Here is an 18,533-nt window from a genome sequence, read left to right as displayed (position 1 = left end):
CTTTGTCCTTCTTTGAGGGAATAGCATCAACAGACTAACTGAGTTGCTTGAACTTCTGTGGTTGTTAGTAAGTCAGTAACTTGAAAGAATGGTTTCAAGAAGCATATTAAAAATCCTATAGTCATGGAGAAGGAAATAGCAATGTGCTCCAATATTCTTGCCTGGGAAATCTCATGCACAGGAGATTAACAGGCTACGGTCCATGGCATCACAAAGAGATGGACAAAACTTAGCAACTGAACAACAACAGCAACACATAATCAGGCAGATTGTGATTTAGGAAACTACTTCTTGACAGAAATCTGGTATAAAATGGGAGTGAAGTGACCTAGCAATATGGAATATAGAGTTTTACAAGAAATTACAATTTATGTATAGAATAATAGTTGCAAATATTCAAACAATAAAGTCTGTGGCTAAAGGATTAAAAAAACACCTACAGTCAAATATATAAATGTAATATTTTTCCCTGTCCATAACTTTTTTTCTGAGATAAAAGTGTATCTCATGACTTCACAACACCAACCACTCAGAATGCAGCTGACAAGGGCAAATGAGAACCAAACTGTTCTAATTAGTCAAAATGGCTGTCATAATGTTCATTCAACAAGAAAGAATATGTTTGAATCAACTTGATTGATTAACAAATGTAGACATCAGTCTTCTCATCTGGCACTTGAAGGATTCTTGAGCAGCTGGGTGCTGTGGGTTCAGAGCATCAATGTCCTCTGGGATAAACACGGAGACGGATTGCCACTGGTGGGAAAAAATGTCTTCCTTTCCTAGAGCAGGAGAGAAGATGACATAAAGAGAAAGACTTGGGTCCTGTGCCTGTGAAAGTCTTGGAAGCTGTGGAAGTGGAGGTTGGGAACAACATATATATACAGACTGCACTGGGTCTTCATTGTAGTCTGTGGGCTCTAGTTGTGGTGGGTAGGCTTAGTTGCCCCACAGCATGTGGGATCTTACTTCCCTGACCAGAGAGCAAACCCTCATTCCCTGCATTGGAAGGTGGATTCTTAACTACTCGACCACCAGGGAAGTCCTGGGGATAATATTAAGGGGTGGCAAAGGTGAGGGGGAAGGGTGAGGAGATCCTGGCTCCAGGTATGCCACATTTGGCCCCTGAAAAGCAACCAAAGCCATTTATCATGGGTCATCCCTACCCCTCAAAATAGTTCCCTCCAGGCTAGCAGACACCAGAAGTTCCTCATCACACAAAGCCCTTAATCCAGGATTCAAGATCAAACGTCAAAAATACTAACCTATGAGTTAACAAGTTGGTATGATCATAGACCAAGTAAAAGTATAAATATTGATCTAAAGGGATTACAACGCAAGAAGGTGCCTGAAGGCAGAACCCACAGCCTTAAATGGGAGGAGACTACAAAGGCTGGAGATCTGAAGGTGAAAATTTCAGTTTTTCATTTATTCTTTATACAGCCATATTCTATTATGTATCCCTCATTCTTCTAGCCTAGGAGGATACAGGGAAAACAAGCTAGAGTCCTGCTCTCATAGCCAGACTTTCTATGCCCAGGCAGGCCCTGCACGAAAGGTGTTATTATGGCCTTTGAGAGCCAGACACAGACCTAAGTACTTTACATACCTTGTCTCATTTAATCCTCACATCAACCCCATAACTCCCATTTTATAGTTAAAGAAACTGAGGTGACAGATCCTCCCACAGGGTAGTAAACTGGAGTCTGGCATGTTTATCAGTCAACTGCATGGAGCTGGAATTTGCACTTGAGCATCTAGGCATATATACATATACAGAGAGAGAGAGAGAGAGAGAGAGAGGGTCTGTCATATTCCGGAATAGGGATATTGGGAGTCCTGAAAGAGCTGTAAGAATTCCGAACAGAATTCTCTCGCCATACAGTTTTCTCTGATAAGTGAAAAAAAGAAAAAGACTGTCATTGCCAGACTCTAAGATGATGGACAAAAAGACAGTCCCTCAGCTCCAAAATGGCCACCGCATTTCACTTCGTCGGAGCAACCGCGTAGTGACAGAAGGGCCATCGCAGGTGGGTGCTCTCAGGGACTGGGCCAGGTGCCAGAATGGCCAACTGTCTCTTCCCTCTCCTGAACTATTGGCCACGCAACATTTAAGGCCTCCTTAATCCAGGCTGGACAAAAACAGAGGAAAGAGACAGAGGAGGAAGTTAGGTAACCAAGGGAGGTGGGTCTAAACTGAAAGAGCAAGGAAAGCTTAGCCCGTTGGAACTGAATGTCACTCTTCGGTCCGAGGGCGCCTAGCTTTTGCCGTATTCCCCGCCCCCCAAGGGCTCCTGGCAACCAGTTCTCGGCGCAAAAGCCCTATACGTCACCTGTTGCGAGGCAGACTGGGAGCTCCTCCTGGGCCTTCACCTGCAACATCTTTAGCGGGCGTTAACGAAAAGTGAAGGCATCAGGGAAGTAGGAAGGAAGTGAGGAAGAGAGAGGAAGAAAGAAGAAAATGTATATTCTCGTAAGGTCGTACAGCTACGAAAAAAATCTTAGAGTTACCTAGCCTAACCTGCCATTCTAAGTTGGCAGGATGTCCAGGAATGGGATGCCAGCTCTCTCCCTCAGTCTGACGGAGAGATCCTCCTTTGTATTGAACTGAACTCTAGTGCACCTGTTTTACTCCAAGAGGAGCCTCAGAACAGCTTAACGCCTCTTCCATAGGACAACTCATTACATTTGCTCAAAATCAGCACAAATTCATTTCCATTTATGGGGTGGGGGACAGGATGGGGAGCAAGCCTAAATGCTTGACTCACCTGATTCATAACAAGCTGAATGCTTTTCTTTTTGAAAAATGAAAATAGTGGTGGTGAAATTCAGAATAATAGCAAAGAAGACACAAACATGGAAGAAATATTGATAGATAAAACGTAAACTTTTGGCTACAAGGACTCACTTGCTGGATATCTGCATCAACTTGACTCAGATCAGTGTTCTCATTTCTCCTGAAGAGCCATGAAACACTGGGCTAAATGGATAGAAATTAGACATTTTACAGTCTATCAGATATTGAGTCTCCTAGGAACTTGCAAATCAGTGTAAGCACACATGTGGAGAAGGAAATGGCAACCCACTCCAGTATTCTTGCCTGGAGAATCCCAGGGACGAAGGAGCCTGGTTGGCTGCCGTCTGTGGGGTCGCACAGAGTTGGACACGACTGAAGCGACTTAGCAGCAGCAACAGCATACTGTGAAAATAAGGCCACAAAAGCGGAAAATAACAATTTCCTCCTGATATTTGTACCACTAGAGGGAGCTCCAGAAGAAAAAAAATCACTGCAAGTGAGAGCAAATAAGGGCACTTACCGAGTGTTTACTGTGTACCATTCACAGTTCCCGTGGGTTCCTTCCTGTAATTCTGTTCGCAGTCCTAATGGGACAGATGTCATTCTCCTCCACTTGCAGAGGAGAAAGCTGAGCTATAGTGTGTTCACATGTACAGAGTATGCAGCTTTGTGCTGGGCAATTTATTAAAACTGCAACTGCACATGCTCTTTGAGCTAACAACCTGTATAGAAGGCAGTGAACTTCGTGAGCAGTCAACCAGCACAGCTGCCCAGGACCCCATGATTAAGAGGGAACGCTGTGTTTGGGCTTTAATGCTCTGTGTCACTATCTTTTTTTTTTTTTTCCTGCTCTGGGTTTTAGTTGCAGCATGCAAGATCTAGTTCCCCAACAAGGACCAAACCAGGCCCCCTGCATTGGGAGCACGGAGTCTTATCCACTGGGCCACCAGGGAATTGCCCTCTGTGTCAGTATATTCAAATTCTTAACACTTTTCTTTCAATTTGTGTTTTGTAAGTGAAGTCCAATGGGGTAATAGAACATGTGCTGAGGGTTTGGGGCCTAGATTCAAGCTTGATCTCACTTCTTAATCTCCCCAGGGCTGGTTTTCAGATGTCTTCAACTCCCCCCAGGAACCACTGCCACACTCAGTGCCCCCCAGCAGGAGCCTGGGCACAGGAGAGAAGTGCAGTCAGGCATACATATGTGTTGTGCCCAGTAGAGGGACAGGACCCTAGGCACGTGGGAAGGCCTGCATTCACCCACCTAAGATCCCTGATGCCTAAAGAAATGCAACATTAAACAGCAATAATGAAAACAAATCCACCATGACATATCAAGAGTGAAACCATAGAGAAAGCTAGAATCTTCTTGGAAATTCCCTGGCTTTCCAGTGGCATGGACTCAAGACCAAAGGATACGGGCCAAAGAAGAAAAAAAAAAACTTTTCCTTTGTCCTGCTGAAACTTTTACAATCAGAGCTTAATATAAGGATTGACACACATCATTTCTGTAAAATATTTATTAATTTAAGTTAATGGAATACATTTATATGTAACCTAGTAGCTGGTAGCTCAGATGGTAAAGAATCTGCCTGAAATGCAGGAGACATGGGTTCGATCCCTGGGTTGGGAAGATCCCCTGGAGAAAGGCATGGCAAGCCACTCCAGTACTCTTGCCTGGAGAATTTCATGGACAGACCATGGGGTTGCCAAGAGTCAGACACTGAACAACCAAATAAACAAATAAGAATCCATTTTCAAAAGTTCAAGAGGGCTATATTATGTATTAATGTGGAATTACGCATTGTTAAGTAAACACAAGAAGCAGAACAGTGCATGATCTATATTTTACACATTCTCTAGAAAAACTTATGTAGTACTGCTATTAGGGAACATCTAGGTAAGCTCCCATTTACTGAGTGCTCACATACAGATAGTGTGTTGATTAACATATACATTAACATATTTATAACATGTCATTTTGCATGCATGACTGTGTACACAGACTGTTATCAGACCTGCTGAGAGGTGTGGATCAAATGGGAACTACTGAGGAGAGCAAGAAACAACTGAAGAATATTTGTAAGAGCATATAACATATGCCACACAAAATTAAAGTAACAATTAACTGCTGGCGGACACGACCAGCCTGACCAACAGCACAGGGTTGTTGTTATAAATGGCAACACCACCGCCTTTGTTTCTTCTGGTGGCCCCATTCTCTCCCCTTGTCCAGAGACCATGTCATCCAAGGGACTGCTCACCACAGCTTCAGAAATCCACTCCCTTTCCAGAGATGCGAGGCAGTCGAGGGCATGGAGGCAAGGGAAGTGAGCTCTTCAGAGGTAGAGTGACTTCAAATCCTAGCTCGCAGGGACTTCCTTAGCCATCTGGTGGTTGGGACTCTGAGTGTCCAATGCAAGGAAAATAGACTCTTTTTTGTTTATTTGGTTGTTCAGTGTCTGGCTCCTTGCAACCCCGTGGGTCTGTTCCATGCAGGTTCCATCCCAGATCTCCCTTTCCTTGCAACACAGAGGAAAATGGAGAGTGATGCCCCAGCTGGAGGATGCATCCTGGTTGCTGGTCTGTCCTCAATGCCTGTGTTGATTGACAATCACTGACTTTGCGGATCTTATAATACTTTATTCATGCCTGCCTCTCCAAGCACAGGTGGCCATCAACTCCTGACACTTGACTTGTGACTTTCCAAAATGGATTAATATTCTTTGGGAGGGAAAGCTAACTAAACTCAAAGAACACATCAGAACATAAGGAAGGGCATTTGGATTTGCGGTGAGAGAGAGAGGTCAGACATCAAGAGGAACAAATGGCCTGGTGATGACAGTAGATGGTAGAAATGGGAAACTAAGTCTAAATGTTTCTTTTTCATTTTTTAAAAAATCCAACACAGATCCCTCTCCCTTGGCTAACGCCTGGAGGTGAGGGGTTGAAGAGATCTTGCAGATCACTTGGACAAGCTTCAGCCTGAGGTCCAGTGAGTGATTCATCCCAACATGTCAGATCCTAGAAGCCCCCTGGAAGGCTGGCTGCCGGGAGGGAGTGGGGGAGGAAGGCCCAGTACCAGGCAGCCTCTGCTCCGGCTCTGAGGGGGTGGGAAAGGCAAACCCTGGTCATCCCCTGGCTCTGTAGCCCTTTTGTGTAAGTCCTGGCAGGGATGACGTGGGGCTGTGCCTGGGAGCACAGCTGTGGCTCTGCTGGGGAGGAGGCAGGGCCAGGGCAGCTCTGCCCTCCCCGATCCTCCCCTAGGACTTTTTCAGGGGTGGGGACATGCACCCCAAGGGCCTCTCCTTGGCCTGACCTTGCTGCAGGGACTCTCTGTCCCCACCGACAGTGGAGATGGCCAGTTTATTGAGCTCCTCTCTGCCCAGCTGTCTCCCCTCCTTCCTCTTCCTCCTCCTCCAGTTGACTTCCAGCTCTGCAGGTAAGATTTCTCTTTATTCCTGCCCTGGGGAGACTCTAAGAACAGAAAGGCTAGTCCCCAGGGCTCACCTCCTTCAACATATCCTCAATTTGCCATCCAAGTGATCTTTCTGAAACACAGATGTGCTGACATGATTCCCCTCAGACACCTTCAGTGCCTCCCTACAGCCTTCAGAAGGGACCCCAACTCCATCATGCGACCTTAACTCAGGACTCTCCCTGAACTTGGTTCTTACCTATCTTTCCAGCTTTGATTTCTCACCTATCAAACAGGGAATATCATAACAACAACCTTTTGGAGTTGCTGTCAGGGTTCAAAGAGATGAAACATATAACATGCTTAGTCACACTTGTCCCATGGTAAACCTCGATAAATGGTTGTTGAAGTGTCTTGTCACGTTTGAGAGTTCTGTTCCGCATGATCAGACACTAATTCATTTTTACAGAGGAGCCCTGATCTCAGAAGACACATTCCCAACCTCAAGGAGCCACCTAACAGAGGGGGCCAATGCATGCCTTCAGGAAATCTTTGCAGGTCTGGTGGAGAAAGCAGCCTCATCTCCCAGTTGCTCCCAGTCTGATGAGGAGATACATCCCACAGATGAAAACAGACTAGGAGCATGTATGGGCAGGGTCCAGGAGCTATAGAGAGGGCTGAAGATACAGAGGAAATGAAGAAGAATATAGAGCCACCTCTAGGGTGATCTCAGAGAATTTGGGACCAGGGTGTGAACAAGGACAGAGAGCTGAGAAGTGATAGAGAGGTGGTAGCAGTGAAGTGACCAAAGCAAAACTGCTAAGGTGAGAGTCAGAATCAATCTGGCCAAGCCTGAACAGGAAGGCCCATGGGACCATTAAACTATACAACATTTGGCCACATTCCTAAGGGCTGGGATGACCACTGGTTAGAATGGTCTATGCAGGGAACTCACGGTATCTCTCCAACCAGAGACCTTTAAGAAAAATTGAACTTCTCCCTGGCTCTAGAATTCCATTTAAAAATCAAATTCCTTCTTCTTTCCGTTTTGAAGCAGCCCTTCCTTCCCACAAAGGACTTTTTTGTCCAAGTTCCCTCTGACTCAGTTTCTTTTCTTTGGTGTCTTGGACAGGACAGTTCAGAGTAATAGGACCAGGGCACCCCATCCGGGCACTGGTGGGGGATGAAGTGGAATTGCCCTGTCGCATATCTCCAGGAAAGAACGCTACAGGCATGGAGGTGGGATGGTATCGGCCCCCCTTCTCCAGGGTGGTTCATCTCTACCGAAATGGCAAGGACCAAGATGAAGAGCAGGCACCTGAATACCGGAGCCGCACGCAGCTGCTGAAAGAGACCATTGGGGAGGGGAAGGTGACCCTCAGGATCCGGAATGTGAGGTTCTCAGATGAAGGAGGTTTTACCTGCTTCTTCCGAGATCACTCTTACCAAGAGGAGGCAGCGATGGAATTGAAAGTGGAAGGTGAGTAGTGCATGTATCAGTAGGTATTGTCTGTTCAGTGGCCAAGACCTTCTTTGAGGCTCTGACTATTCATTCTCTCAGTTAAGATGAGATCCTTCAACCCAAACAGCTCGCTCCTGGGAATTAACTTCATAGAGATAAGCACATCAGTATGTAGGAATTCATATGCCCACAATGTCTGCTACATCATTATTCTACATGAGAAAGAAGCCAGAATCAGAGTCCATACCCAAGAGTAGGGAGTGACTGAGTAAACACTGTTATCCATATAGTGAATATTATGTAGCCATTTAAAAAATTGCTTTAGGGCCATACCAGACAGCCTGGAGGCATTTCACCAGGTGTTGTTGGATAATAAAAGAAAGCTACAGAATATACGGAACAGAAAAAAACCCTATGTTTTATATCAGAGAAACATAAAAAGACATCCATAAGAAAGTTAATATGGTTCACTCCGGGGGGAAGAAGGGAGGATAGGGTGTGATCCAACTAAAAAAGAAAAAAGACTGTAATTTTACCCATATCATCATACTTATCCATTTATATAAAAATGTATATATAATGTGTACATTTGTGGGTATGCCTAGGGAAATTTTATTTTAAATGGAAAAAAATGATAAATGCAGGCAGCAAAATCCAAAACAATCCATTTGTGGTTATTTTGTGCTACTCGAGGGGAATATGAATTATCTAAAAGTTAATTGAAGTATCCAAGTGGACTTTTTCCCTTCGTCTTTTGCTTTGTATTGTGTTTCTGTTTGTTATAAACAAGAGCCCTATTCCTAAGGAGTCAAATTGATCAAATCCTATTACAATGAATTCCTCGGTTGATGTGTTTGTGTGGTCTTATTAGATGAGGTACATTTTTGAAGAATATATTCCTGATAAACATAGCTGCAAGTGAGTTAAACAAGTAGAACCAATGTCTGAATATATTCATAGAAAGAGATGTTACCTAGAGATTTTACCTCCATTGCTTCCTTTCTCCAGAATTTCATTTGCTGTATGTTTTGTGTGATGGATGACTTTGAAATTTTGTTTTGTTTTATCTATCCCTGAGGAGTTAAGATGTGTACAAGGAGGGGGAGATTTGAAAGTTAATTGCTATTTAATTGAGGAATAAAAATATTCTGAGGCCAGAGCCTCAGGTCATTTCCCTTCCCTCCTCCCCACCTGCAGCACAAACATCAGACAATCGATCACTTTTGTGTCTCAAGGGCCACTGTCGCAGTGATGGGACCAGAAGATGGCATTGTATGTGGGATAACAAAGCACTGTTTCTACAGAGGGGTTTCAGGCATGTGAAAATAGTTTTGTGTGGCACAGAATGTTCTTCAAACAGCTGTTCTCACTGGGGGATTTTTACCTGCAAGGGAGTCCAAGAGTGAGAACCTCTCCAGTTGGCTGATTTTCCTCATTCCTGTTCAATAACTTCTCTAACCTCAAAAACTGCCTCCCCCAGTACATTTCCCATCCCCACTCCCTCAAAGAAAAAAAAAAACCTCCCTGGGGAGAGAGTTTTCCTTTGGGTGGATTTCCATAATCCAACCCGCTTCCTCCTGTCTCATACGCCTAAGAGTCTTTTAAAAAAAGAATATTTTATAAGGGACCACTCACCAAGCCTGTGGCTCCAGGAAGCAGAGACAAATTTAGGACTGAAATGTGCTGAGTATGTGATTGCCAAATTTCAGGTGTAATTGGTGGTTTAGTCGCTAAGTCGCGTCCGACTCTTGCGATCCAGTGGACTGTAGCCTGTCAGGCTCCTCTGTCCATGGGATTCTCAGGTGTAATTACCTCCCCTTTTTCTCTAAAGAGTTTCTAATTTCACTTTACAACTTTAAATTTTTCTTGTCACTTTTATGATTTTATTACTAGTTGTCTCTAAACCTTTCCTTAAACTCTTCATTATGAAACTGTAAAATACTTCCAGGAATAGAGAGATTATTATGAGCCTCCCAGTTCCCATCATCTGACTGCAGCAGTTATGAACCAGGGACAGACAACCTGTTTCACTGGACCCCACTCATCAACTTCCTCCCCAGTTGAATTACTCGGGCAAATCCTAGACAGCATTATCATGTCATTTGCTAAATCCTCAAGAATGTATGTCTCAAATAGAAAAACTCATCACACAAAACAAAATCATAACCAAAACATTAGTTACATCTTTAAACTTTAACAAAAATTCTTATTAATACCCAGTCTGTGTTCACATTTTTCTGATTATGTTATAAATACATTTTTGCAGTTGGTTTGCTTGAATCCAATCCAAACAAGATCCACAGGTAGGTATTCGCCCTGTAGAGCTTTCCACGATTTCATTCCCCTGTTATTCAACACGGTGTTCCATATCCTTTGTTTCCCGTGAACTCATCGATTAGAATATGCAGATTCAGGTTTGATTCAGGTTTGATTTGTTTTGTCAGGCATATTTCATAGGCGATGCTATATACTTCACTTGTATCACTTTACATCAGAAGTCTCGCAATGTTTGCTTTTCTCTTATTTTGTGATTCTAACCCTTTGTTAAAATATAAAAGGTGTACAAAAAAAGGAACTAAAGTATGTAATTGCTAAATCATGTTGCTCCAGGTTACTTCCAATAAGAACTCTGAAAGCAGAGTTGACTGTGTTTTCTCCTGGGGGACACAGTAACAGACAAGAACCTGAAACTGCAGCTTGAAAGGTGGTATTTTTACCTAAGAAACCAGTTTGAGGTTTTTTGCTGTGACTTAATGCCTACCCTGATGTCAGTATCTTTATTTAACCCCCTCAGTGAGTAAGTGAAAGTCGCTCAGTCCTGTCGGACTCTTTGCGACCCAATGGACTATACAGTCCATGGAGTTCTCCAGGCCAGAAGACTGGACAGGGTAGCGTTTCCCTTCTCCCGAGGATCTTCTCAATCCAGGATCGAACCCAGGTAGCCCGCATTGCGGGAGGATTCTTTACCAACTGAGCCACAAGGGAAGCCCTTAGCCCCGTAAAGCAGAGAACGAAATGAAAAGCGCCGTCCCTGCACGCTGAGACTACACCCGGAGAGCTTTGAGGCACTGAAGGGCAGACTCTAAAATGGGCACTAGGTGGCGCCAGAAAAGCGAAGGTTATCCCTTCTCTAGTTACCCTTTCTAGTCCCCATCTACCAAATCCACGATTCCACTTTCTCAAAATCTCCAGAACAAAGGTTCTGAACTTTTCTTTGTGTCACGCACCCTTTTATCGGACTGGTAAAGTCGACGGACCCCTTCTCAGAAGGATACTTGAAACGCATAACATACCTGTACTGAAATAATTATCAAAATCGTGTTGCTCCAGGTTACTTTTAAATAAGATATGGGGTAGCCCTGATCAGAGTGTCATTTCAAAACGGTGAACATAGGTGATATTTTGAGATTTCTGCACCAACTGTGATATGAAAATAGTTGTGCGTTTTAGGGACGACAAAGTCTCAGGTTCTGTTCATATCGTTTCAGAGTGTTACCTACAAACATAATTGAAAGAAACACTACATTTCAGTTTAAAAGTTACTAAAAAGACTTTTTTTCCTGTTTAAGTTCACCTCAATTTCCTACACTGTCCTACTTCAGGCTCATATTTTTCACTTTCACTATTATCACAGCCTCTTAATTGATTCCCCACTCCCCTCCCCCCATCCTGCAGTCAGTCAGTGTGTCAAATCTTGTCACTCCTCATCATGGAATCCTTCAGGGTACCCCCGTGACCTTGAGGGTCAGATCTAAGTCCCTTCTGTGGTTCTGCAAACTCTCCAAGACTTGCCCAATATACAGACTCCTGTCATTCTAAACTACCAGCCCTGCCTGGAAACAACCACTTTTCCTGTAAGCCTAAGCTCAGATGTCAGTTCTGAGTCACCTTTGGGCGCTGTGCTGGGTGTTGAGGATGAGCACTGGGCCTCCCCGGTTCTCCCTTTCAGATCCCTTCTACTGGATCAACCCCGGCGTGCTGGTGCTCATCGCGGTCCTGCCAGTGCTCCTCCTGCAGATCACCGTGGGCTTCGTCTTCCTGTGCCTACAGCGCAGACTCCGAGGTACAGGCTGGAGGGTGGCTGGCTGAAGTGCCTGGCCTCTTGGAGCTTGGTCAGCTGACATCTATTTTTGAGAGACTTCTGGGTTCAGAACTCCATAATGACAAGTTTTATATCTTACTGAATATAAATATCATTTAGGTAACAGGACCTGTAGTTTCCCTGAGAGGTAGGGCTGACATGCAATAATCCCATTTTACAGAGGAGGCAACTGAGGCCTGGAGTGGTTCAGAGATTTACTCAAGCTGGTACAGCTTGTAAGTGGCAGAGCTCAAACTGAAACCCCTATTTTCTGGCCCCTGTACCATACACAGCAGCTCATCCTTCTGGGAGAGTATGAACTTCAGAATCAGGCAGGTCTGTGTTATTAGGTTTAAGCAAAGATAGGGCAAGTATAAGTCCCTACCACATAGTAGGCGTTTCTCCTGCATCCAACACTGAGGACTGGGGTCCAGCTGTGCCCAAAAACACATATCAAGACGTCTCACCCCATCAAGTGTTCTCAAAGCCAAAGCCTATAGGGCCTCCTTCCCCTTCCCACTCCTAAGAGGCCAAAGCAGCCAGGAGGGTTTGGACTATATGAAGGGGTGATATTGGTGGTGTCTTCTCTCCCCATGACCTCGTCTCAGATACTCATAACCTCTTCATCCACATGAGAAGTCTTCAGCCCACAGGGCTGAGGAGAATGGACCTGATTAGTGGAGTTGGGCCGCCTGGGTTTGGATCCAGTTCAATGAGCAGAACGCTCCTCCAAGTCTCAGTCGCCTTGTCTGTGTCAGGCAGAGATAACACCCTCCCTCCTAGAAGGTAGGGGACAGTGTTATGTAAAGTGCCTAATACAGAGCCAGTCACAAAGCAGCTGCTCAACTAAATGTTTAGTTCCTTCTTTCCTCCTTCAGATGGGAAGTAGCTTTAGATTAACAAATTGACAACCCAGCGGGGTGGAGTGCCCATGTGACCCAAGAACCAGCAGGAAAAGGCACAGAGAGCAGTGGGGGAGGTAATGGTTGGTTTGAGGTGTTGGTGGACATTGCTGTCTACTGAGGTTCTGCTTTCTTTAACCCAGGCAATAGCCAAAGAATGACCCTGAAGCCCGGGATTCAAATCTGGTTCTCACTCTAAGGATGCTCCCAGGCTGCTGAAAAAAAGAGCCTGCACAAAGGCCCAGGGCAGTGGGTGTGGAAGGGCCCCATCTAGTGCCTGAGATACAATTAACAATGTTGCCTTTTTCTATTTTAGGAAAACTCTGGGCAGAGATAGGTGAGTTCCAGGTACCTTCCCTCCCCAGACCTTCCTCATAACTGAAATGGTCCTTTTCTCTGACCATCTCTGCCTCTGCCCCCAACACCCTGTGCTCCCTTGGAGCAAGAACTTCACTATTTAAAACTCCTAAAACCAGTGGTACAAAGTTTCATTCCTCTTCCCTGCCTTCAGGGAGAGCAGAAGTAAAATCCTACAGCTTCCCTTCCTCCATCATTGTGAACCACTTACAACTACAAACAATTGAAAGCGGTTAAATAAAAAAGGCTCAGAGGAGAAAGACTCATAGCGAGTGCACTACTAAGTTCATTTGCATTTTTTCTTCTTTCAGAGAATCTCCACCGGACTTTTGGTAAGTTCTGGGATACCTAGCCCCCCAGGTCAGCTTGGTATTTCACTCAACTCCTGTCACCTGGGGACGCACGGACCCCAGCTCCCGGTTGGTTTTTCTCCCTCTCTTGTTCTTTGCTTGAATGTCATCGTCTGCATCTAGGATTGGTTAGATAATAGCATTATTAATTAATATCACTTAGAGCTTCCCAGGTGGCTCGATGATCAAGAATCTGCCTGCAATGCAGGAGATGTGGGTTTGATCCTTAGGTCGGGAAGATCGCTAGAGGAGGAAATAACAACTCACTTCAGTATTGTTGCCTGGAAAACCCCACAGAGACGGACGTGGCGGGCTCCAGTCCATGGGTCGGAAAGAGTTGGACATGACTGAGCACACAAGCACACACTTTCATGTGTGGTACAATAACTAGCAGCTTCCCAATGTTAACTCATTCTAGCAATTACAAATACTTTATGTACATGATTTATTTTTTCAGGAATTACAAAGGAGAGGTAAACAGAGCCTTTGCACATCAATTTGATGTCTAGATGGGGAAGTGACACATACACATAAATTAACTGGCGAACAGAAGTACATATACATCATTGACGAATCACGAGGAAAAATGAGTTTTCATGAGTACAGAATAACTGACTCCTCGGGGAAGACTTAGTGGGGGAAGTGAAGACACCCCCCTAGAATGTTGGCCTGGACTTCCCTGGCAGTCCACTGCAGAACTCTGCACTTCCACTGTAGAGGGTACGGGTTTGATCCATGGTGGGGCAACTAAGATCTTGTATGCCACACAGCAGGGGAAAAAAAGAAAAGGTTGGCCCAAGGACATGGTTCCTGTCCTTTTTGATCACTGCAGATCATCTAGCGCCTAAGGACAATGCCTACAACAGAAGGGCACCCAAATACTTGAGTGGATGGTACAAAAATTTTAATATGGTCCTTGGCCTGAGCAGCCTTCACTTCTGAAGGCTGGAGGTGTCCCTGGCTCCACCCTGGCATTTAATCAGTGTGTAGAAAAAAACACACACAGTCTCCAACTCAAAGGGGAGGACCACGAGCTTTGTTTTACAGGATTCAAATAACAAAGGTCTTAACTCTGTACTCTTCAACAGTCTGGTGAAGCCTCACGAACCCCTCCCTTCCCAGAATGTTTTGAAATGTACACATAAAATACAACACATACGATTACAAAGAAAACCATTGTTTTGAAAGTTATCGAAATATAAACAAATTTGTGATTAAAGTAACCAATGTTTCTTTAAATAACAAAACTATAGATTAAATAATAAAATGTAGTGGCAAGTCTAACAATCTGGTATTTCAAAATATTGAGAAACAGTATTTTGAGACTTCAGAAACAACTCTGATGGGAATGCTGTTTCCATTGGTGATAAAGTCACAGGTACCACTGATAACTGATTTGTTACCTACAGTCCTTTTTCAGGAAGAAAAAGCTAAATTCAGTTTGAAGTTGGTGAAAATAAAAATGCAGTGCTTTTTTTCTCATGCAAATTCATGAACTCCCAGGATTCTATCCAAACTATTTTGGGACCCAGGTTAAGAACCCCCAATCCCAAAGAAACCCAATAATAAATGGCAGGGGTGGGTGGGACACAAGGGGGGAACACGTTAATCCTGTTTGTTTTGTGGCAAATAATTCAGATCCCCACTTCCTGATGGTGCCCTGCTGGAAGATAACCTTATTTGTCATCGTGCCGGTTCTCGGACCCCTGGTGGCCTTGATCATCTGCTATAACTGGCTACACCGCAGACTAGCAGGTGCAGTGTTGGGGCAGCAGATGGGACCACTGAGCTAGAGGGATCAAGCCAGCCCTGAATGGGAAACATAAAGAGGGTGGATGGAAGCAGGGTTCACGATTCAGAGCCAGAATGTCCTTCCTGCTCCGTCCCCATGGCCAATCCCAGGCTCCTCAGAGAATCCAAAAATTGAACCACTTATTGAGGTCTGAGGGGTGTCTTAGTGGAAGTGGGGCGGGGGCATGACACAGTCCACAGGGAGGATGTGGGAGGAGCCAGTCATTTTCTGCTCATCACCTATTTCTCTTTGTTTTCAGGGCAATTTCTTGAAGAGCTAAGTAAGTTTTCTTCACTTTTTTATAAGCTGAGAGCAAAAGAGAGAGAAAGCAGCAGCAAGGGGAAGAGGGGGCTACTGAGGGAACAAAATCTAAGAGGAAAGGAGGGGGCTGGAGAGTCTGGGTGGAGGGACGTCTCCTCCTGGGGGGTGGGAGCTGGAGGCACTCCAATCTGCTGCCTGATCTGCCCCAGCTATGAGTCCCACTATCAGGAATCCCACTCCAACTGCCTCCTTTCCCATTCATCCATTCATTCCCTACAGCAGCTGCCCTGGGCCTCACCTCTGAGGCTGGGTGACTCCTCAAGGTCTTTCTTCTCTCTGGTTTAACAGTTTCATGACAGGAACTGTTGACAGCTTTTTCAAGTTATTTTCTCCTCCTTCTAGGAAACCCCTTCTGAAGGATACTGCATCTTGGCTGGGATGGAGAAGAGCCTGGCTGGTCCAAGGATTGGTCCTTGGGGATGTCACATCCATTGAGCTGCACACTCACTGGCCTCCCTCTTCGCTGCGGGGACATTGCAATCTGCACTTCCAGGAATGCTCTGGATTCCAAACAGGATCGACTTCTCTTCTGTCATTACCTTGTCTGTCCCTTTCCCCAGCTCCTTCCTTCCTCTCCCCCTTCTTGCTGCCCACATCGTTCTGCTCCTTGGTCTGTCTTCCACCTGGAAGTCCTCTCTGGCTACAGCCAGGCAGGTGTTCTTCTCTCTGTCAGAGGACACCTGTGCTGCAGAGTAACACAGACAAGAGGGTCTCTGCCATGAAATGGAGACCAGGAACCTCCTTGTTGCAAATTACAGCACATCAGCTTTGCAAATGGTGGTCATTTCTTCCCAAGATCTCAGCCCTGGTAGGCAGAGCTGAGGGGTGTGAAGGGTTGAAGAGAAGGTGCAGGAAAAGTCCACAATATCCAAGAGAGGGCCAAGTGACCTGCAGAGTGAGAACCTGGGAAGAAACCCACAGAGTGCTGACCAGAGCTTCATCTTGCCTGGGCAGCTCACCGGGGAGCCAGGGGAGCAAGGGATGAGAACGGAGCAACAAGCTTGCTTTCAAACGCCTCCCTTCTACTTCCACATCCCGTCTAGATGGGCCCCTCAGACTTTCCCTTCTCTCATCCTTTCCCTCCCTTCTTCATACCTATTGGAGATCCACTGTCTTATTGAACAATTACTACTTGATGGCCTATCAGACACAAAGAAACAAGCTAGGTGCTAATTAATAACAACACAAGTTTCCAAGTGCCACTTCTTGTCCCCTTTCCTTTCTGTATTTCCTCCACTATCCCTTCACCTCTCTTCCTCTATCCCAGTCTCCTTACCCTGAAGGTCACTCCTCTGGAAAACCAAACCGAGAAAGACCTCAGACGGAAAGGTCATTCATTTCCCTTCCAAGACCTTCACTGCCTTGTCTGCTTTCTTTCTTCTGTGTGCCTTGTCCCCTCCTTTCCTCCCCTTTCCTGAGGGTCTGGATCCAGGAGAAAGATCCATTTCCTTCCCTGCCACAGCAGAGGCATTGGGAAAGAAGCCAAGCCACTGACCCAGGATGGCCCAGCACTTGTGGGGACTGCCCAGGAACAGCCCCTTGCTTCTGTAGCCCCCCCAGTGACCCAAAAGGTCCTCTTTCTCCCCAAAGCAGACATCGCAGATAGGGCAACAGTAGATCCTCTGCTTCCAGTGAGTCTGCTGGTGTCGGATCAGCCCGGAGAATAAAGTGAAGGACTTGCCACAGTGGAAGCAGCGGTTGGACTGCTCTGTGAAGTGGACCTTCTGATGACTGGAGAGACGGGTTTTCTTGCTGAAAGTCAAGGGACAATGAGGGCAAGAGAAGGCCTTGAGTCTTGAAGGCTTCTCTGGGTGAGAGTTGGACTTGGTGTTCAGGCGGGTGGCTCGCATGTTGGCTGCCAGGGTCCTGGTCACAGGCTCTGGGGCCGTAATAACTGGGGCCTGAGCTCTCACAGTGATTACCAGGTTCTTGGCATCAGGTGCCTGGTTTCTGTCTATTGACGGCTGGGGCCGAGTCTTGGGACCCTCGGTTTTAAGTGTGGGTCCTTGGGTCCCAGCCACTGGTGTGTGGTTCCCTGTTGCCAGCCCCTGGAATCCAGCTCTGGTATCTGGAGTCCTCACAATATGCTTCTGGTTTCCAGCCCCAGGCTTCTGGCCTTGGTGCGTCTTCTGGTGGCGTTTGAGCTCAGACTGGTCCCGGAAGCACTTCCCACAGAAGGGGCACGCGTGGGGCCGGTAGCCCAGATGGACACGGCGGTGACGGCTCAGTCCAGAAGCATCGCAGTAGGTCTTGCCACAGAGCGAGCAGCGGAAGGGCCTCTCCCTGAGTTGCTTGCGCCGGCCAGAGCTGAGGTCCTTGGGGTTCTGGAAGGACTTCCCAAACTGACCGCTGTTGTGAACAAGCTGGTGGTTGTAGAGGCTGGACCGCTTGCTGAAGCACTTGCCACAGGTATGACAGGTAAAGGCTGGCTGAGCCCAGGATTCTGGGAATGCTGGCGTCTTGTCCGGGGACCCAGCTGGAGGAGAGGTTGGGCCTGAGCCTCTGTGAGCAAGGGAGGCCTTCTTGTCATCAACAGTCCCCTCATCTCCCAAACTCTGACTTTGTTCTTGGCGTTCCTCCTTCTTGTCTCCTGGAGGGAATGAGGAAGAATGATGGATTCATCATGACAGCCCTGACACAGCTCTCTGTTCGGTCCACACTGCTTCCTCTCCCACCCGACATTCACCCTCACTCTTAGACCTCAGAAGCCAGAGATAAGAATAAACTTTTGGGTTTTCAAATTGAAAGCAAATAAAAATTTAACTGGAATCTTCCAACAATATCGGAGATCAAAATTTTAACCACATTTCTTGAAATCCATTTCATTTTCTTTTTTCAATAACTGAAGTATATTTACAATGTGTGTGTTAATTCCTCTCAATTTCAATATTGATCATACTCCCAGACACCCCAGATACCCACAGGTGACCTCATAATATATCATGAGGATTGGGACACTTGGGTGACCAGAGGTGCTATTAAGAATCAAGCTAGGGTGAGAAGCATAAACCAGAACTGTCCCGGCAAACCAGGAGTGGGGTCAGCTCAGACTT

At 45.8% G+C, this 18,533-nt stretch overlaps 2 protein-coding genes across 30 annotated transcripts in view; one reads left to right on the top strand and one right to left on the bottom strand.

Moving 5' to 3' along the window:
* Positions 1–551: 551 nt before the first annotated feature.
* Positions 552–18,533, bottom strand: part of ZFP57 (ZFP57 zinc finger protein) — a 35,175-nt gene continuing 17,193 nt past the window's right edge. For 19 of the 29 annotated variants that reach the window (XM_081522953.1, XM_081522955.1, XM_081522968.1 and 16 more), the window contains one exon: positions 13,796–18,070. In XM_081522953.1, the coding sequence (XP_081379079.1) occupies positions 16,815–18,070 (1,256 nt within the window). In that variant the 3' untranslated portion in view covers positions 13,796–16,814. Of the gene's footprint in view, positions 783–2,908; positions 2,981–3,086; positions 3,200–9,855; positions 11,174–11,565; positions 11,802–13,285; positions 13,487–13,795; positions 18,071–18,533 lie in introns of those variants that run through there. The other 10 variants (XR_014062878.1, XR_014062887.1, XR_014062882.1 and 7 more) reach the window with 8 other exon arrangements.
* Positions 1,922–18,260, top strand: MOG (myelin oligodendrocyte glycoprotein). The gene is made up of 11 exons (XM_081522975.1): positions 1,922–2,030; positions 5,709–5,792; positions 6,065–6,239; positions 7,348–7,695; positions 11,627–11,740; positions 12,977–12,997; positions 13,329–13,349; positions 15,006–15,122; positions 15,419–15,439; positions 15,823–17,291; positions 17,582–18,260. The coding sequence occupies exons 3-10, from the start codon at positions 6,155–6,157 to the stop codon at positions 15,834–15,836; spliced, it is 741 nt and encodes a 246-aa protein (XP_081379101.1). The 5' UTR covers positions 1,922–2,030; positions 5,709–5,792; positions 6,065–6,154; the 3' UTR covers positions 15,837–17,291; positions 17,582–18,260.

This window comes from Giraffa tippelskirchi, chromosome 8 (assembly GCF_054371585.1).
Source record: "Giraffa tippelskirchi isolate mGirTip1 chromosome 8, T2T-mGirTip1v1.2.pri, whole genome shotgun sequence".
Classification (NCBI taxonomy): domain Eukaryota; kingdom Metazoa; phylum Chordata; class Mammalia; order Artiodactyla; family Giraffidae; genus Giraffa; species Giraffa tippelskirchi.
The sequence above is the reverse complement of the archived record's forward strand: the minus strand, read 5'-3'. Positions and strand labels throughout refer to the sequence as shown.